The sequence below is a fragment of the Hyaena hyaena genome, unplaced genomic scaffold (assembly GCF_003009895.1).
Source record: "Hyaena hyaena isolate Hyena2069 unplaced genomic scaffold, ASM300989v1 scaffold_688, whole genome shotgun sequence".
Lineage (NCBI taxonomy): Eukaryota > Metazoa > Chordata > Mammalia > Carnivora > Hyaenidae > Hyaena > Hyaena hyaena.
In genome coordinates this window covers 378,288-400,428 of record NW_024081317.1, presented here as the reverse complement: position 1 = coordinate 400,428, position 22,141 = coordinate 378,288, and the positions used below count along the sequence as shown (strand labels likewise).

Below are 22,141 nucleotides of genomic sequence, written 5' to 3'. Positions count from 1 at the left end.
CAAGACATTTTTGGATTTCCATTTTTAGTCAAAACAGAACCTCTCTTAAAGATATATATATGCGAAATGAAAAAAAAAAGTTACGTAAACTTCCTTTTTTAAGGGGAAAGAAAAGGATTATGTCAAAAGGAAAAGCCTATAAAGTCATGAAGAAAAACAAAAATATACAAATAACCCTGCAAATTCAAATCCAAGAAAGGGGTGTACCCTATTAATTATATTTAATTATTTAAATATTTAGTATTTAAATTTAATATTAAGTATTTAATTATTTAAAGTAAATATGTGTATTCATAATCTACAATCTGTAAATATTAGTCATTTAAGTCAAAATGCAATAGTCCAAATTATAAACTGTATAAACTGTATATGATTCACAGTTTATAATTTGGACTATTGCATTTTGACTTAAACGACTAATATTTACAGATTGTAGATTATGAATATGATTCTCTAAGGTGTGTGTATACATACGTTTTTTATGTTATTGTTATTTTTTTGTCTTTTCACACAACCACAATAAAATTAGACATTCGGGAAAAAAAATCCAAGAACATGAAAATTTCCATGTTAAAACAGCAAACTAATATTATTGCTTTCAGAGCAAAACTTAAATGTAAAAACATAAATCATAGGGATGTAATAAATATATAGCATGCTGTAGTCAATAATACTGTTTGCACATTTGAAAGCTGCTAAAAGAATAGATCTTAAAAGTTCTCATCACAAGAAAGGGATGTTATTGCTAGTTAATTACTATTTTATTAATTTAGACCACTGATAGGAACCAAGGCCACATTGCTTTACCAACTTTCACTCTGTACTTCCAAGTCCAAGCTCCTCCAACATCTATCCACTGGAGGGTGATACCAAGAGGTTTTATACATTCAATCATCGCTAAACTTTACTTTAACCCTTTTGAACAAACTTTCTTTATAAATGCTCAGGCATTTGTTTGATCCTTCTCAGATAAATACAGAGCCACGGTGGAATCTCACCCTTCCTGTGTCTGCTCTGCTGGCACGAAGAGAACAGACACACGTGGAATAATTACGAGGTGAATTGAAATGATTGATCCCCAAAGACTCCAGTGAAAAAGGCATAGGGGGGAATGAAGGAACATTGGATAGGAGGGAATCACTGACTTCTAGTAATTCAGGGTCTCATCAGGGTCATCATCAACCAGGGTCTTGGTTGAACATATTTAGCTAGTTGCTACTTTGTTCACAAAAGAATGCAGAGTGAGCCTGAGGACACTGGCTATGGATCAGGGTATTTTTGGTGAATGAAGTTAGGCTAGGGACACCCAAGGAGAGAGAACAAACAGATGTTTTCCAAAGCTTAGAACATGTAACTCTATTCCTGAATGGTAAGATTTAGTTGAAAGGCAAAAAAAAAAAAAAAAAACCTCAAGAGAAAGGAAAAACAACCCCACTTAAAATGGAAAACATCACTGAATCCCATTCTTTTATCGATTATCTTAAGATACGTGGTAACTGATGAAAACAACTCATGTTGCAACTTTACTCATTTTGTCATAATTATATATAAAAAAGATGATAATTTACCTATGTTGATAAAAAGTGAGATGCAAATGACTGAAAATTTAGAATATAATAAGCAAGTTAATGAGAAACATTTATCACTGGAAGGAAAATGCAGTAAAATTGGAACTTTGATTCCTATTAAACAACACAGAGCTATTTTCTTAGTAACAGATTCCTACTAAATACCTATATTTTATTAAACCAAAATTGTGAGGTTTGTTAACCTTGGATTTAATTGTAACTTCTCAGAAAAAATAGTTCATTTGAAAACAAGGCTTTCTTAAGTATATCAACGACTGAATTGCATTCCAGTTCATGGTATCTTTTTTAAAATGCAAGACAATTATGGGTATATAATTATATATAAATATTTTCCTATTACACTAAAATTAAAAGTTTTAAATAGTTCAAAAGTTTACAACATGAGAGTGGTGGAAGTTGGTGGGGGTTTATTTTTAAATAATCAGTTGAAATGTGATTATGGTCATATTCTGATTTCTGGATTTAGAATGTTTAGATGTCATTTTAATATATCTCTTTTTATTGAATGCATACTATTTATAGCATAGATATCTAGAAAGGATAACAGTGCCTTATCAAGACATCCTGGTTGTTTTTATTTACTTGTATTAGAGAATTTGAAAATGCACAGTCTTTATATTTAGGATGTTTTAACTTAAATTACAGAATTTGACTGTGGATAGTAATAAAGAAGACATACCACATATACAGAGACTATAATACATGCTTTTACTTAAGCACAAATGGGTGCTTTCAGAATGGACTTGATTTTCAAAATTCACAGTTGCATTGCTTCATGATCATATGGTAATCCTTGTTGCTTAATTTGAGTTTCTAAACAAGAGACCAAAAAAAAAAAAAAACGGAAAGAAGATACAGGAAGGTAGAAGACAACTGAATTAAAGTAAGCTCATCCGTGCGTATGATTAATGAAGGTTGTATTTCTTGGTTTCACACTTAAAAAAGAAAAGAAAAAAATGACTTCTTGAGCCCAGTTTGCTTTTCACTTGGCATGTGTGAAAAGAAACTCCTAAAACATACAACAGAGGGCACATTTAGTAGCTTCTCATTAAGGAGAAAAGATTAAATGTTCCTAATAAAAACATAATTTACATCTCAATAGTGCTAATAGCTGTTTTATGAATAGTGAGGACAATTCGTTCAGGAAACCTATATTCCTTTGGAGTCCTATAGTCAACATTTTGAATTGCATAATTAAGTTTACATCCTTGATTTTTTTTTTCTTTGCAACCCTTGCAATTCTTTTGAAAGCTTCAGTCTTATAGTCAAGAAAACCATGGCCAGATTGTTAAAATATTCAGCTACTGTAGCAATGTTCCAGCCATCTGGAAGGATTTCTAATAGTCAGCAATTTGGAGTAGGAGCATTTAACAACTAGACATGTCTGGTTTGTAGATATGTTTGCACCGGGGCAGGGGTAGGGGGTTACAGAAAAACATCCCTGTTGCGTGCTGTAGCCGATTTATGTAGAAGCATCAAATGAAGAAAAAAGAAAAGCAGCAGCAGCAAATGATGACTAAAAAATATATACATATAAACATCTCAAACTCTTCCTTTCTGAATTTCTTTGTGAATAATTTCAAATCAGAGGAATATATCACTGATGGCAGATGTTGATATTTATGTATTATATTGAGATTTCACTTATATAGGTTTTGCTTCTGTTGATTCAAAGAAAATGATATTCTCATCTTTGGTTTTCCATGCTTCATAACTTCACTAGCCATATACATTGTGGGTGAGGTCTTGGAAACATGGCGTTATTCCAAACAGTAGCTAGACTAAAACAATTATCTTAACGTTTACTTGTAAATGGAATCTGTGTCTAAATCTTCATTTTTTTCTCATTAATTAAAACAGGTAGCTTTTTACTTAGATGTTCCTTGTGCAAATTTAAGGTTTAAGAGGTAAACATTATTGGAATATAAATGGAAATGCTAGAGCATCAGTTCACTAAATGGGACCCTGAAAGAGACAATTCCTTTTACTAGTTAAGCCTTCACAGCACTAAATGAGTACAAATTCAGTAATCAATCCATTAATTTGATCAATTCAGTCAACCAAACCATAGATAAGAGACTTCAGTGTAATTAGACCCATAGAAAACAGGGTGCATCAATTAGCTTCATAAGATGCCCAAATAAACCTTACTTGCAGGGCAGGTACAGCCCCAATATCCACATTGTGTGGCTTCCCCCCTTTTTAAATGATGACATCATGGCCTACTTATTTCTATGAATACAAGAAATAATAGTGAAACCTCTATTGAACAAAAGGCTTGGGTTTACAAAGATGACTTGAATATAATGTGTATTTTGCAACTTTTGATAAAAAATTAATATTCACAGCACCCAGTCTACTCTTTCCCCATAAGTAACATATTGAACATCATGTGAACTCAAGATATGGACCCAAAAAAATGTATTTAGGAAAGAACTAAGATAATTTGTCTAACACCCTCTTTTCTTTGAGGAAGAAAGTGAGGACAGAAAGGCAAAGTAAACTGATCAAGGACACAGCAAGTTAAGCACAGCACTGGGAAACAAACTCCAAGCTTTTTCTCAAGCTCATCGTAATAATTTCTGTCTTTGTACTGCTTACTTCTATGATTTAATATCATGCAGTGTCATATGTATAATAAAAGTTGTGTTGAAGTCGTGTGTTTAATCCCTAACATGAGATCTTTTCTTGCTGTTTGTCCCTTTTACAAGGTTTTGCAGAGTAAATGTCAAATCTGGTTAACTGAAGTATAATATAGTCCAAAACCCACTTTAAAAATAAAAGTTTAAACAGCTTACCTGTTTTAACATATATGCTTTGGAAATACAGGTCCACTACATATAGGAATTCATCTTTTTTTTTTTTAATAGAAGAAAAATAAATCAACATGGGGAATGTACCTTCTACTATAACATGAAAATCATGAGTGGTTGATCCTAAGAAATTGTTGGCTGTGCAGCGATAATTCCCTCTGTTCCAGTAGGAAACATTCTCTATCTTCAAAGTGTTGGTATGATTTTCTTTTGTTTCACTTCCTTTGGGTAAATCACCACCTATTTTGTTCCAGCTGACCTTTGGAGTTGGCCTGCAAAACAGTAAATAAATGATAAACTTTTTTTAAACTGCAAAATTAAGTTCAGAGAGACTCATAGGATACATCACTTAACATATGGCTTTTCTACATGCTCTCAGAGTTCCAGTAAGTGACAATCAGCCTTCCCAGTACACGGACCTGCACACCACCATCAATGCTGAACATCAGATCGGATCAGGTCTCTTTTACTGCAAGCTCCTTTCCTGGTCTACTTCCATGGAAATCATGTTTCTTTTATTAAGAGGGCTAACTATCTATAATAGCTGAACCAGTAAGTAGAAATAAAGGGTGGGTAATTGGATCCACAGAAATATTAAAAGATTTTTTAAAGTTTTTAATATTTGCAAGATATATTGCAGGTGTGAAACCTCCTTGTAGGTGATTTGAAGTGGCTAGAAATAATAGCCCTCCTCCCTGTATGAGTTTGAAAAAACAAGATAAAGTAGGACCCAACAGTAAACAGAGGAAAATGATACCCTCTAAGTCCAAATGAAACTGATGGTGGAGAACATAGCTCAGATGTGATAGCCATAGGTGATGGCTGGACCAAGAATCAGCCTGGTTTAGGGCAAGGTGGGCTTTGCACAGACATGCCTACCCCCAGGTGGCTTTCTTCCTTTACTGGAGAATAGAGAAAAGTGTGTATGAGGAGGATGGGGCGAATGAATCACATCTCCCTTGCATAGAAAGATGAGATGACCCAAGCAAAACAAAACAAAACAAAAAACTCAAAAATCAAACTAAACTAAAACCAAACTGATAATGTGTCATAGATTAAGAGGATAACTCTCTCCACCTTACGGAAGAAAACAGTAGTGGGAATCAAGGCAGCTGGGTTTAAGAAAAATCCCAGTTCAGGAAAACCAGAGAAGCAGAGGATCGGTGCCCTTTATGACTTTTGTGATTTAAAAATTATGTGGAAAACACCAATGGCTGGAGCGCTTTGGTGGTTCAGCCTGATGTTAAGCATCCGATTTCGGCTCAGGTCATGATCTCACGGTTTATGAGTTTGAGCCCTACATCGGGCTCAGTGCTGACAGCTCAGAGCCTGGGGCCTGCTTCAGATTCTGTGTCTCCCTCTCTCTCTGCCCCTCCCCTGCTCACATTCTCTCGGTCTCTCTCTCTCAAAAATAAACAAACATTAAAAAAATTAAAAAAACAGAAGAAAACACTGATGGCTGATATTAACTGATTTTTTAAAATTTCTCCTCTCTGGTTGGGTTATATGACTGGAATAAACTTAATTTTGCTATGTTTATTGATGCTGGTTTTCCTTGCTCTATTTATTTTTATTATGAATAGCTACAAGTTACTGACAGGTTCTAAAGATGGGCATTGTTATCGTCACTTTATCTGTGAAAATTCTATGTATTTATTTATTTGTTTTTTTTGTTTATTTATTTTTATCAGTGAAGATTCTAAAGCTCCAAGAAGTTAATTAATTTACTTCATGTCACTGGGGTAATAAATGACATGTTAGAACTTAAGTTTGTCTAACAATAAACTTGCTCTTTTCATCTCTGTGTTTTATTATATTTATGATTTTTGTATCCCTTTTCGCTTACTAACTGTCTATTCTTGGGATATATGCTTTTAGCTGAACTAAATAGTAGTTAATAACTGAACAATGACCTCATAGTGTTTCTGTCATTTATTTCATTAAAAGAATTCCATTGTTATGCAAAAAATATATAGAAGGTAAAGAGGTAAGTCTCTTAATTTACACACATTTAGTCTCTTCCCCTCCTCCATTCAAGGCTCAAGCCTTTAACCTGCCTTACAGATCTGGAACCACACTTTATATTTGACCAGTCTGAGTACAGGGCACACTTCTGTGGGAAACAGTAATGATGTGCAGACAGGCGGCTGGGAGAGGATATTAGCTGGCGGCTTCCTGAGCACACCACCTAACAGGATGCAGAAACTCAAGTCTCCTAACTGCTTACTCTCCATGCCATCTGTCAAAATGGCAATTCGCCAAATTATAGGCTGCTACGGACCTCAGTTCCTTCAAACCATTTTTTCCATGAGTTCATGCTTTAATAGTGCAAGCATCTCACTTTCTGCAAGATTCTACAGGATCCTCCCTCCTTCCCTCCCTCTCTCCCTCCCTTCTTCCTTCCTTCCTTCCTTCCTTCCTTCCTTCCTTCCTTCCTTCCTTCCTTCCTTCCTTCCTTTCTTCCTTGCCAGTCCTTGAAAACCAGTCTAATCCTTTATACCAATCCCTTGAAAGAACAGAATAAAAATGATTATCTACAAGTAGCAGGTACACGTGAGACCTAATTTATCTGTACAGACATAGCTCTCCTATTCGAAGAATGTCCAGCTATATTCTTGTCAAATTTTTCCTTTCCTTTAAAATTTAAGGAACATTTACTAACAGCATTTCAGCAATAAAATTTTGAGGGAAAATATACTGCTTAATCACCTTTTTAAAAAGGTTTATGTATTTATTTTGAGAGAGAAAGAGAAACACGAGGGGCAGAAAGAGGCAGGGAGAGAGAATCCCACACAGGCTCTGCACTGGCAGCTCAGAGCCCAATGAGGCGCTCCATCTCACCAACCATGAGATCATGACCTGAGCTAAAACCAAGTGTCAGATGCTCAACCGACTGAGATACCCAAGCACCCCTTAATCCCTTTTTATATACAAACATACACTATCTCATACTCTCAAATTTTGTTCCGGTCCTTGTCCAGCAAATTTTTGTTAGTATACTTCCTTGTTCTTCCTACATTTTTATAGTGTAGCACCTTGCAACAGAATCACACCTACCTTAAACTCAAGAATTTGCATGATAGAGAGGGAAGAAAGTGAAGAAACAGTTTGAGACCAATAATCAACAGAGGGAAGCGACAATACCCCCCTCTAATCCTAATGAAGCTTCCACAGGGTGTGAGCGAGATTAACTGGCACCTCCATGTGCACTTTCCACTCAGTGCCTACACTTTTGAATGAGATTCAGTGTCATTTTAACTATTCACAATTCCTGCCTTATTCACAGGATCTATAGGTTCTAACCCCCCTCACACACACACACACAGACACACACACACACACACACACACACACACACATCAGTTTCTTTATGAAAGTTTTCCTGTTTTAATGAATAGTATCAACATTTTCATTATCACTAACCATTTACTGAAATATAGACTACAGGACAGTTCAGCTCATCAGCTTCAGAAACAATGCCATACTTTGTTTCCTCCTTCCTCCACCTCCAACCCAAATTGAACAGAACCGTTCATTTGGTTGAACTGAAATACATTAAATCTAGAGGTAGTTTAGGAGACAACAGGATGGAATTCCAGCTCCTCTTTACACTGAGCTTGAAGAAGTTCATTCAAGCCTCTAGGCTTCATTTACCTAACCTGCAAATGGGAATAATGACTGCCTTGAAATGTGCTGAGCATGAAAGGCGCTAACACATGTCAAGTGCAAACTCCCGGGCCTGCCACATAATGAACAATGTCCTAGTTCTAGTACTTCTGTTACTACAGAACATTATGATTTAAAAACTTCTTTCTTCCACAAAACCCTTGAGTAGCATTTCCATTATTTTGAAAATCCATGCATTTCCCAGTCAAGTCCAGAGGTAAATTATGGCATTTATGGGAAATAAGGAAAAAATAATCACTGAAGTGCTCACGCTGTCCAAAGGTCAACCACGAACACCCTTGAACCCTGAAAGAACTGAACTGCTGCCACTGGAAACACACACGAAGAAGAACAACAGAGCAGGTGGTTACCGTCGTGATCCAATCTAAACCTGGGCTGCCATCTTCGCACATGATACGGAGACCAAACTTCCCGAACAGAGGTCATGCCACAAGGCACCTCTACCTCATTCACCTCAACTACGCGTTGGCAATTTCAAACACATATGCCACCTATATATCTTTGCTAGATGGAAAGACACATGTACAAAGCTGAGGGGCTGCAAAGCTATTAAAATTGTTTTTTTCTTCATAAACCAATTTAAAATCACCCATTCAGGATATACGCTGAATTATGAATGAATCCAATTTTTAAAATTTCGAATCCTAGTTCGCCAACCAGGTGCCCCGCTATAAGAGGCCTTTGACTAAGTATTAAATAAGATGGTCCTTATTTACAGAGACTTAGGATATTTACTCAATAAGTGTAACATTTTCAAGAGATGACCGAGTGAAATTTCCTTAGCTGTTTTTTGGAGGATTTGGAAACATGCGCTGATTTTTCCAATGAGAAGAAACTGAGTTAATTATATTTTTAGGTGCATTCTCTAAAATTACATGATCTGGACCTCCCTGTATGCAAAGGGCAGCAGGGTGAAATAAAAGATAAATAAAGCTCCTTGCAACCTGGAAAGCAATAAGAACCCATAACATACAAGGAGTGGGGCAAAATATGACAGCAGACACAAAAACCTGGCACCCTCAGTAAGAGACTGGCAACTAACAACTTCAAGCTCTGAGGATGGTATCCCCGTACTGACTTAGGTAAGGAGAATGTTGTCATTGTCACCTCCATTCACACTATCACAAACTGACAGAGCAATCTAATTAGAAATCAATCTCAGTCACAGCCTGAAGTCTGTAGAGTGAAGTGCAAATTACTTCCTCCAGAAAAGTAGTAACAGAATTTTTTTAAAGAAATCATTTAAAAATGTGTATGTAGGATTAACTGCTTAACAAAAGCATTATTCTGTGTAGAAATGGATGGACAAAGTCATGAACAGAGGTCAAGTTACTCACAGGCCTTCAGCAAAACACTCAAGCAGCAAGGTGTCCCCTTTGAGGATGGTAATAGAGGACTCACTGCCACTTTCAGGAGGTGGCAACAGCAGTCTGGGTTTTCTTTGCTTGATCGAATTTGCTATAATACAGAAAAGAAAAATCATATATTTATTTTCCAAATGAAGATGGTTAAAATCCTGTGGCACTAAATCTTTCTTAAAACATACTTAAAATATATGTACCTATATGCTCCTATGTATATATACATAGATATATATTTAATATATTGCCATTTAAATAGACTCCATTCTTAGCATGAAGCATGGACTGTCCCTCAGATGCATTAACTTAGTGTAGCACCAAGTTTTAAGGTCATGACTTAACACATACCTTCAAATTTCGCAAGTTCAAGTATGGTTCAAGATAATTAGATTTTTTTTAAAGTTTATTTAGAGAGAGAGAAAGGGAGAGAGCACAAGTGGGGAAGTAGCAAAGACACACACACACACACACACACACAGAATCTGAAGCAGGCTCCAGGCTCTGAGCTGATAGCAGAGAGCCCGATGTGGGGCTTGAACTCACAAATGGTGAGCTGCTTCACAAACGACCTGAGCTGAAGTCCACCACTTAACCCACTGAGCCACCCAGGCACCCTAAAGATAGTTTCTTGATGAATGTCCTTAGAAGTTAACTGAGAGCCTATGAATTTTATATTCTACAGTTTAACCATACCTTACCATGTCTAATGGCTGTGTATGTATTTGAATTTAATGTAGTATGCCAAAGTATTTTATAAGATTCTTGTTATAATATAGCTTCCTTAGCCTTGCTCCCAGAAATTCTGATACAGGAAGTCTATGGAGGACACCATGGATCTATGAAGTTAGCAGGTTCTTTAAGGTGATTCTATTTACAATCTCAGTCCCTCAAAGAACACACTGTTTTAGGGAATGATAAGCAAGCAGTTTCACTAACTATGTATTGAAATGTTCCACTTGTTATATCCTCAAGAATGCTTTTCAAATACAACGGCAAATGAGGACTTTCATTTTCAATGTCATTTTTAACATCATTCCCAAATGTTCTCACAAATTGTTTTTTGTCCATCCAATGTCAATGTGACTTGACATGATGTGAAAAGTGTAAACAGCTGACATTCAGAGCAGAGAAATGAAAAGCCCTGATAGCAGTGTACACGTATTATAGCTTCCTTACAAGTGTCAGTTTATCAAAAAATAATTGTTGAACACACACTATATGCAATTATTTTTACTGAGGGATGTAAAGATACAATGTACATGTCTGGGTTATTGACCTCAATGATAATGAAGTTGGGGGGTGTATATTTAATCAGTCCACCTTCAAACTGAGAAGGCACTGAGCCCTCTTTCCGCTCTTCTGATGTTGACAGTGTATAAGATATCCAGATGATGCCACTGGCCCTGATGACAGGAAGAACATTTGTAAATGATTCTTATTGTGGAAAACTAAGTACATAATTCAGGTTCACTCAGTCATCTTCCATACAACACTAGTTCTAGTACCTGTTCTGTGGGGGGAAAAGTGTAATATTTCACAGACAAATGAGTTTGTAAAATGCTGCAAACTATATACTTAGATTTATAGCCCGATATTAAATATTCTGAGAAGTCTTATGAGAAAAATGACAATTTAACTTTCTTAAACTGAGTGTTAACTCTACTTCTGTTGAAAGTCAACTATTTCTTTTTTCTATCTACATGTAACAACTATCAACCAAAGTGTCACTCAACAATGACAGAAATCTTGGGAAACCCAAATGTAAATATTTGGGGGCACCTGGGTGGCTCAGTCAGTTAAGCCCCCCCTTCAGCTCAGGTCATTATCTCACAGTTCATGAGTTTGAGCCCCACATTGGGCTCACTGCTGACAGTATGGAGCCTGCTTTGGATCCTCTGTCTCCCTTTCTCTCTGCCCTCCCACTGATCATGTTTTCTCTCTCAAAAATTATAAATAAACATTTAAAGTATGTATATGTATATGTATATGTATATGTATATGTATATGTATATGTATATGTATATATACATACTGGGGCGCCTGGGTGGCTCAGTTGATTGAGTGTCCGACTCTTGATTTTGGCTTAGGTTATCATCCCAGGGTTGTAGAATTGAGCCCTGTGTTGAGATTCTCTTTCTTCCTCTCTCAGCCCCTCCACTACATTCTCATTCTCTCTCTCTCTCTCTCCCTCTCTCCCTGTCTCTCAAAAATATGTATATGTGTGTGATGGTATGTGTATTTGTCTATGTGAATTATATTATATATAAATATAGATACATTTGCATAGTGATGAATTTATAAATATCACCCCTTTGCTTATATTTTTGGAAGGAGGGACTATTAGAAACCTCTATGCCAAGAGGTTTTCTTTTATAGAAATATTAGTGTTTTAATATATTCATGAACAAAGTAACAGAAAATATTTAAGTTTTGAGATGACAATGAGCTACAAAAGGTAAAAATAAATGCCCACACTCTTCACGTGATCAACTTACCCTTGGAACCAATTTCTGTGGATGAACTTGAGTCATTAGCATGCCTTACTGAAATAAAAAAAAAAATGAAAGAAAAAACTCACAAACACAATGGTAGATGCGGATATCAATAATGAATGAAAAGCCACAGTTTTGTCTAAGAAAAATTACAAAGTGAGATATAACCATGCTTCACTATAACATCATCTTTGGGGATATATTTGCAAAAAATTATGAGCTTAATCTTGAACTACCACAGAGGAGTCCAAGGTCGAGAGGACACAATTACAGCTCTATTACAGAGAACTGCGGCTGCCAAAAGCGACGCTGTAGTGAAGACCTGGCAAAGTGTATCTACACATGACAATGAAAAAAAAACCATGAACCAAATTAGACAATGGAATGGTAATGCCAACTTCCGACTCTCCCAGAGCCAATTATGCAGTTAGTGAACTGTCAGGGATTATCTCTGTCCTTTGAATCTTATGGTTCTTTCTCCCACTAATGACTTTTTCCCATTTGGGAACCCAGAATGGCATCTGCAGAATCAAGCAGGGAAGAGAAGCAATTCAAATAACTTCGCCAATTTGGGAAGAACAACAAAGCCCGATGTGATAAAAATTATAATATTCATTCCTCTTATTTTTAACTCTCCTTTTTTTCCTACAATTTCAGCCTGCTAGTTACTCAAGATCACGATGCCTCAAAGCCTGAGACTTGCATCAGAGACCTTAGAATGTCATTGTGTATTTCACCCACTGCAAATGACCAGATCCTGCAGACCTCAAATGAAATATACTTGTACTGTGAATTGAGACTTGATTTTCTGGCTCTGAGAGATGAGCTGCTGTAGATCTGCAGCTGCAGATGTGTCTTTCATCTGGATGGAGTCTCTGGAGTTGAACTAAACAATGGCGAAAATATCAACTCAGCTTTCACCGGTTTCAGCCAGAATGAAATTACAGGCACATTTGTATTCAGCATTCACGATGGAACGATAAATTATTTGGACTTACAACTGTTCACTGTTAGTTTCATTGGCATTTTCTGCACAATAGTCCTCAATCTTGGGAATGCGGCAAAGCAACAGTAATCATTTCGACTGTCTTTTTCTTCCACATTTGCAAAGTACAGATCTCCCTTTTGACTCATGTATACTCTTTCATCCTGTTTGATGTGTTCTAATTCTGGAAAGAAACATCTTGTTGTTAACAGGGGCAACTGTCCTTTATTGTGCTTCACTCCCCTTCTTTATTTTCCTTTCCTTCATATCATTTCATTTCATTTCGTTGCTCATGCTTGCTCTTCCTATTCCTTACAAGTCTGGTCTTAAAGCAAGAGCAATGAGTGAGAAGTAAAAAGTAAGTGAAAACAAAAACAAAAAATGACAACATATTCCCCGGGAGCATGCTTTCCACCATCAACCGAAGAAACTCACTGGTGGACGACCATTCTGGACAGTCTACCACTCCTTACCGTCTAGGCTGCTACTTCTCTACTGGCTTATCTGCAAACTGGTCCAATTGGTCCAATCAAACAGATCTCCCCAAAACTTGTGTGTAAGGTATGAATCTGTCTTTCCTGGATGCAGCCTGGAAACTTCTAGAGTGATGGGAGTCTGAAATGTTTGGCTGCAGCCAAAAATAGTTTGTTTCGCTTTCTTCCAAGTACTGTACAAATATCATTTTTCTCTATGCACCACAGTGTGAAAACATTTAGGGCACAATGTGAAGGCACACGCCAAAGAACTTTGAAAGAAGCTGGAGTTTCAACATGAGAGTTAATACAATATTTTTGGCGGATTAAACACAAAGGTTCATACTAATTTCTCTGTGGGTCACTCTATGTAGCAGGTAGAACATTATTACATAGAAATATAAGGCTAGCAACACAGATCCAAGCCATTCTCAACTTTGACATGGATTACATCCCAAAGATAAGTAATTTGTTTGGAATGTAGACAGCATTTTCTTCATAGACATACATTACCATATCAATAGCCTCTACTCTTTCAGATATGATAAAATCAAGACATACAGCTAAGAGTTTTCTAGTGTTTTTATGTATATCCTTAATAGAATATTTAAAACTTGGAACACACTCTACAGATGGATATAATTTTCTTAAAAACGATTTCATTCCACATTGATAATGTGCTTTTTTTTCTTTTTTCCACATTGATGATCTTATATTATTTTAAAATATTTCTTCTACTATCATATCTGACATGATGCATGAAATTAACAGGTCTCCTAAGGATGGAACAGAATGGTACTTACCAATATTCATCCAATAAATGTGTAAAGGTGGAAGGCCTTTGGGAGGGTTGCACGGGAGGACAATTGGATCTCCCTCCTCCACTTCAATAGGGTCAATTTTTTCTTTTGGGAATTTTGGAACATCTAGTTTAAAAAACATTTAAGACAGTATTTTAAAATTAACTTTGAATGTTACATGCAATAATATATTAACAGCTTCTTTTTAAAAAATAGAGCATGTTCAACAAATTCAGTGTCCCAGATCTTGGTTCTCATATCTCCCCTGAAGAAGAAAGTATTGTTAACAATCTTACAGAACTTTAAAATTGCTTCTACATTTTGCAAGTGAAGACAACAAATAATTTTTTTGCTATGTGACATCAACTGGCAACAATATACTTGTGCTTATTTCTCTGCACTGAGGTACAAGTTCTGCATCATAGGATTCACTGAGTTAAGATCTGACAGATAAGGTATTTTTTTTTTTTTTATTTAAACAGTGTGATTTATTTTCTAGGCAGATACATATTTTCTCTCTCTGGCTTTATTGTGAAGCCCTTGAATGTAATGGGCAAATATTCCATTCAAAGCATAAACAAACTAAGTTAAAAATTTGAAACCCATGTGGGGCAAATGATATGAATACAAAAAGCCAAACATGACCATTTTAAGTGGCTAAGAGAATCTTCCACATTGGAATCACTCCCAGAAAATAAAAAATTTAAATGGAATTTAAATGGAATTGGAAATGGAATTGATGTAGGAAAGGAGACTTTGAAATATTATAACATTTTGGTTTTTTCCCCCCATGCAGGAGGCAGTTTCCTGCGAGGGCAATACAATTATAATGGGAATAGAAGTCACAACTATGCAGAATTTGAAATGTTTGATTATTTTTATGAAATTATTTATAAAATAGTTTTCAGAACATTTAAAATGTATTCTGCCTGAACACTATGTTGATACCTTAAGATTTTATTAGGGGGCTTTGAATGATAGAACTAATCAAGCTTTTATGGAAGGAAAGGACTTTACGAAGGATTTATAATATTGCTGGCTTGATGGAATTTGTTAGGGGTTGTTTCATCTCTATATTTCATTCTTAAATGGGGGCTCACAAAAGATAATCATTATTCTTGGAAGTCTAGAGATATACTCATTTACTGTAACATTTCTTCTTGAGAAGCTTTGTGCATTTTCTGTGTATTTATTCCCTTGACCCTCAACCCCGACCCCAACTCCTTAGTGGCTGAAGGAATTTGCTGACATTTCTCTTATTGGTGCACCAGCTGGTTACACTGAATTGCTTTTTGTCTAAATTCAAGGACCCTTCATGGCTCAGCACTGCAGGGCAGTAGATTATATACAGTGTCTGTGCCAGCTTGGAAGCCGGCTTGGGTCATGTGACTGTCCTCAGTCAATTCCTCTTGGTCAACCATTGTGGCGGATTTCTCCCAGCAAGGCTGGAAACGTATCTGAAATGGCAACTATCCTGGCATCGTGCTTTGGAACTAGCTAGCATGAATTTTCCACCAAAAGAGAGGAAAGCATGTTTAGGACATTCACTATGGTACAATCTTATAGATAAAATATCAATGCCATCTATTTGGTAATGCTTTAGCTTTGACTGAGAACTAACGCTAGACAAGTCATTTTGTAGAAAGTATACACCTTATGCAAATAATATGTAGCCACTTACAAAACTATTAGGTGCTCAAAGCTCCAAATTCAAATCACTTATTTAGTGTCACTTGCAATAACTGAAGCCCCATGTTCATTGGTACTGAAGTTAACAGTGCCTTTAGATATCTACTGAATCTGTTTATACTCAGATAGAAGGGGCAATAGAGGAAGGGGAACACAGATTAGCAAATGGAAAGTGCCTGCAATCCTGTTTTATAACAAGCAAACTTTACAACGCCTTACAGGAATACACAGTTTTCTGGGTAATAGCCATTGTAAAGCAGCTAATTAATAAGATATATAAAGCCCTAATTAGGGAGCTGCCCCCTCAGAGTATTCAGAAAAATCTAATGATTCAAACAGATAGTACTGCCAGTGAAGCACTATCAGCCATGCATTAATTAAATCTAGATTATAAAATTCTAATTCCAAAGATGTACATATGTAATTCAACTGGCTTCCAAGGCATCAATAATAAAAATAAAGTAATATTTTAAGTCTATCAAAACCTTTAGCACATACCATAAATCTTTGGAAGAGCTTTTGACCAAAGATGAAATTAATATCAGGAAAAAGTGAAGAACATTTATATATTTAATAATTTAAGGTCTGAGAATAGATTTTATAAAGACATTAATTTGTCAGTATTTTTTTTATGGTCCTCTTCTTTGACTTTGAAACTATTTAGTAAGTTTGATTCCATGCTAGAAAGTGAACATTTTAATGGCCACACATAAATGTGGAATTTAATTACTATAACTCAACAGCAGGCATGAAGCTTATCTTAATTCAAATAAAGAAATGACTTGACTCCATTTAAAAATAACTTCAACCAATGACTTTTGCTAATTGTGTTTCTCTGGTGATAAACATGAGCATTGTTGAGTTTGGACAGATGCAATACTTTTTAAAGTGAATTGTAAACAATTATTTTTCTTTTGTGTAAGGCAACTTCATTGCTTTAGCTTGCCAACATATTTTAAATGACTGTTCCATCAACAGCAAAAACACAGCCACTTAATTATGTTGCAATAACACTGGACTTAACCATGGAATGGCCTCTCTGCAAAGGAAGCAGAATCTACTTGTATATTAGTGTCTATTTAAGCAGAAGTTTAAGAATGTTTGGAAATCCCATAATAACCCAAGTCTACATGAAGCCAATTTCCTTTATATATAATGTCCCTACCAGTCTATCTGCATTAGGAAATCAAGCATTTGACAGCGCCCATCTATTTTACTACTCTCCAATAAGCTTGCAGTTACAATTCAGTGTTCCGGACAAATTGCTAGTAACAACTCCAATGGTACAGTTTCCCGAAAACCCAGTCAGAATCTAGCAGGAAAACGCTTTTCTAGAAACTAGTTAGCTGGACAGCAAGCAGTCTTCTTACTGAAACTATCAATATAAAGCAAACTAGCAAATACAAAATTTCTAAAACCTCTGCAAGCTGAGATGCTGACCATCAGTTTTGAAACTCACCATTTCAATTCATTCAACCTGTGATACTGAAAAAATAACATCTTTGCACTTGAAATGCAGATGACTTCTAAAAAATATTTTGTATTTAGAGAAAAGTGTAAACTGGTTTCTGGCCCAAGCACTATAACAAACTGGCTATGTAGCTTCAGACCAGTAATTTTACCCTTTTGTGCCCCCTTTTACTTTTCTCTGGGATCCTAGAGTCCTTTGAATTCATTTCTCTAGGCTCCTTGAAAGACACACGGGGTTAGAAGTTTCTTAAGGGCAAGGCTATTATAAAATCTAAGCTGTATAGTCTCACCATGCCAATATGCTTAATGATAAAGAGTAGTAATGAAATAGCCCAAGGATAGTTTAAATTATTACAAACCATACTAACTAAACCACTTAAATGAAAGTGATTAAGGTGACTTTACCACTATCAAATTATGTAACTGCAGACAATCTCTGGCACACAAGTAATCACATCAAGTCTTCTTACACTATCTCTCTGAGTCTCATACTCTGCTGCCAAGGTATTTCCAACAAAAAAGTACAACACTTTTCAGCTCATCTACAAGATGTGTCACCTGAATGATCAAAGCATAGGCAACACTGTATAGGATTGGGGTTACACACATGAACTCTGGGGCCAGCTGCCTGGGGCTGAATCCCAGCTTCATTGCTTACTTTGTGATCGGAACCTGTTACTTCAGTTTCCTCATTCAAACTGTAAAGACACCCAATTCACTGATTTGTGCCAAAGTTTAAATAAACCATTTCATATAAATCAATTAAATAGCATGGGGCACTTAAAAATTATTCAACACATGTTGGCTATTATTCAAGTAATTTTACTTTGCATGGTTCACCCAGCTCCTTTGTAGAGAGATGAGATGGGCAAAGGGACATACAGCTTTCTTCTGCTGTGTCTTCTGATTTTCTCTGTAGCCTACATTTTAACAACTTCTGTAATTCTATGCAAATATTTGGAATTAGTTTTTACAGAGGAGGCAGAGAGGGAACCAGTATGTATTTCATGTAGAACCTATGATTTAGTGATACTCCTCCCTGTAACTGGGCAACCCTTCCTATGCCATAAAATTTTGTCTATTTTTAAAAAATGTTTATTTGTTATTTTTGAGAGAGACAGTGCACAAGCAGGGGAGGGGCAGAGAGAGAGACACACACAGAATCCCAAGCAGGCTCCAGGCTCTGAGCTGTCAGCACCCAGAGCCCAACATGGGGCTCAAACTCATGAACCATGAGATTATGACCTGAGCTGAAGTCAGATGCTTAACTGCCTGAGCCACCCAGGCACCCCAAAATTGTCTGTTTTTAACCTTTCTTTCTTTCTCTCTCTCTCTCTCTCTCTCTCTCTCTCTTTCTTTAGAGAGACACAGAGAGACCGAGAGAGAGGTATGGGTGGAGAAGAGATGGAGGGAGAGAATCCCAAGCACGCTCTGTGCTGTCACCACCGTGAGATCATGACCTGAGCTGAAATCAAGAGTCAGATGCTTAACCAACTGAGCCACCCAGATGCCCCATAGAACTTTATCTATTTTGACTTATCTCTTTGTTTACAGGACTGGACTGGTGAGTTTTTGAGTGCCTTACATTTCTATTCAATGGGTTTGCCAAATTGGTACAGTCTGACATCATTATGAAGAATTCATCACACTGGGCTCGCATGCTATATCATCCCTAAGTCTAGTTTCCATTTGCAAAGAAATTTAATTGATTCCTATTTCCTGTTGAGTACCCCATTAATCCATTTAGAGCTACGGAGAATTCACATTGCCTTTCAGTCTATGAGCTCATAATGAATTCATGCTAAGGAAGAACACCCAATCCAGCCCATGTCATTCCAGTCATTTGCACGACATGACAGATGAGAGGAAAATCCTCGGTCTTAATTAAGCCTGTAAAACTCAAAGTTGCACTCTCAACAAATTGATCTTCTTTAGTTGGTTTGCATATACCAGGAAAAGAAATTAGCATATGCTACCAGATCCTGCTTTTGCTACTCTACCCCTCCCACATCTGAGCAACAAATAGCCAAAGGATGCCACAAGGGAAATGTCCTGAGGAATCTGAGGAAGCTACACAAATGTAGAAGGCAGCAGGCCAGAAATTCTAATTGGTTTCCATTAAAATAGTATATAAAGAATTGCATCCCTAAGCTGGCCATTTCCAATATTGTTTTAATAGTGTGTGGAAATTGCTTTCGTGCTTTTATTCATTCTTTTATTCTTCAGCCTATGAATTGATAAATAAGTCACTGATAATATGCATTCAAGCAGCATCTGGAGGCATACAACAAAAGAAGAATAGCATAGCGTGACATCTTTCCCATTTTTAAGCATCTCAATTAGTATACACACAACTAAAAGACTCTTCCAAACAGTATATAACTAAATGTTTTAAAAACTCCAGAGAAATCCAGTGGATTTCCTTAAAAGAATTATCTGTAATAACCAAAAGTTGGAAACAATCCAAAGGGACATCAAGTGGTGGATGGATAAACTGTGGTACATCCATACAATGTAAATACTATTCAGCCATAAGAAGGAGTAAACTACTGATAAATGCTACAAGGTGAGTAAACTGTAAAAAGACACTAGGTGGAAGGAACTAGATGAGAAAATCATATATAGTATGATTCTGTTTATATGAAATGTTCAGGAAAGAAATGTACTGAGGCAGAAAGCAGATTAGTGACTGACTGCCTAGGGCTGGGGGTGGGAAGAGAGAGTACCTACAAATGAGTATATGGAATCTCTGGGGGATGATAAAAATGTCCTAATACTAGATTATGATGATGATTGTACTAAAAATGTATTTTAAAAACTAAACAATTTTGCACTTAAAACCAATAAAATTTACGATATATAAATGACACCTCAAAAAGTTGTTTTAAAAAATCAGAAAGAAAAATTGCTATAGGCTGAGACAGAGTAGGAATGGTCAGTGGAGAAAGCTGATCTGTTCTGTGAAGGATGGCCAGTACTGAATAGCCCAAACAGAATCACTTATATCATCATATCAACCACTGGTGGTTGTCAAATTAAGGCTAGAAAGACCCTTACCTTCTTCTCAGAACTACTCACCACATACACAGGATAGAAGTTTCTTGAGGACAGTCTTTGTTTTGTTCACTGCTATCTCTCAAATTACTAAAAAAGTGGCTGGCACATGAGGGGAGCTTAATAAAGACATGTTGAATAATTCACGGACTAACTCTCCATGCCATATTGTGGAAAATCCATTTAGTTAAGTGATTTTTCCCATGTTTGAAAACAGTATATTGTGTTTGTTTGGTTGGTTTTACTCTTTCGTTCCCTAGCAAACTCAACTGCAGTATTATTGAAAGCATAATAAAGCTGAACAGCCTGTACAAAGGTTTCTGTTTGTAAAAAATTATAATGGGATTTTCAGTTTCTGTCCTTGTGTAAAACTTAGGGGGCTAAAAAGCCCTTAAGGTTAGTCTAATGAAAACCTTAAGAAATCAGAGATGAAACCCTAAAATTCAAATCACAAAGCTTCTATCTATAAAAAAAAAAAAAAAAAAGAATTGATTCTCTACAGCTTAAGAAAAGAATCAATTGATAAATGTTGTAGGAAACTTGAAATGGTCTCTGAATTTTAAACCCCAAAGGATTGGGATGGCGATCCCCCTCAACATAGAAATGATTGCAGAAAGCGGTTAGACGATGAAGTAATTTCAGGAGAGGCTGGAAATGATGCATAAGAAACCTAATTTATTTTGCTTTTTTCTACAGCAGCAGAAAAACAGAGCAATTACCCATTGCATAGCTCACATCCAAATCTCATCTCTTCACTGCAATGCTAGCCGATTCTGGCCAGAATTATCCTCACAATGCTCATGACTTCACCTGGTCTGCTTCGATAATGAGAGAAAATATTTTTTAAAACCCTTTAATTGCAGAATCTTATACTAACATGTGCCATTTCGTTCTCTGCAATAGGTCTAGACTTTTCCTTTGTGTCTCCATGGCAACCATCAGAGTTCAGGTTGGGGATCGTGCTAATGCCTTGCTGTCTACAACAGATTTTAATATCCTTCTTTCTTACATACCTTATTTAACTTATTTCAGTTAATTAGATAGGTTACATGGTTGTAGTTAGACTACAATATATGGTTTTATAATATAAACTATAACACGACTATAGCTACATACTTACAGATCATTTTATCTGTCTAGTTTTATGATCACAACCACAAATTTCATGGTAAGACCTTCTGATTTAGAATTCATGAACATCTACTAGTGAATGTCATTTCAAACCTAAATTCCTGTGGTCAGTTTCCAAGTTTACATGTCACTATTTTTTCCATTACTATACTATAATACCTTACTTAATAACCCAGTGCATCTAATTTAGACAAGTAAATATGGTACTTATAAATATTGCATATATTAAAAAAGCCATTTGCAAAGAATAAAAGGAAACAAAGAAATACAGCTAACACTCTTATCTACCACCCACTGTACAAAAATCATAGTATCACATTACCTTTCTGTTTGGTGCTGAATCCATCCACTCCCCATTCTATTAGAGGTAACTACTATCCTAAATTGTGTTTTCTTTCTTCTTTTTTTTCCTTGCAATTCTTTTTTTTAAGTTTGCTTATTATTTGTTTTTGAAGAGAGAGAAAGAGTGCAGGAATGAGGGAGGGGTCAGAGAGAGAGAGAGGGAGAGAGAGAATCCTAAGCAGGCTCTGCTCTGTCAGCATGGAGCCTGATGCAGGGGCTCAAACTCACGAATACTGAAATCATGGCCTGAGCTGA

The 22,141-nt window shown here is 36.2% G+C and overlaps 1 protein-coding gene across 3 annotated transcripts in view; it reads right to left on the bottom strand.

The window, feature by feature from the left end:
- The window catches only part of CHL1 (cell adhesion molecule L1 like), an 80,753-nt gene that overhangs the window by 43,899 nt on the left and 14,713 nt on the right, over positions 1–22,141 (bottom strand). For 2 of the 3 annotated variants that reach the window (XM_039217392.1, XM_039217394.1), the window contains exons 4-8: positions 14,204–14,326; positions 12,941–13,111; positions 11,946–11,993; positions 9,427–9,547; positions 4,490–4,674 (exon numbers count right to left, since the gene is read on the bottom strand). In XM_039217392.1, the coding sequence (XP_039073323.1) occupies positions 4,490–4,674; positions 9,427–9,547; positions 11,946–11,993; positions 12,941–13,111; positions 14,204–14,326 (648 nt within the window). The remainder of the gene's footprint in view (positions 1–4,489; positions 4,675–9,426; positions 9,548–11,945; positions 11,994–12,940; positions 13,112–14,203; positions 14,327–22,141) is intronic. The other variant, XM_039217393.1, reaches the window with a different exon arrangement.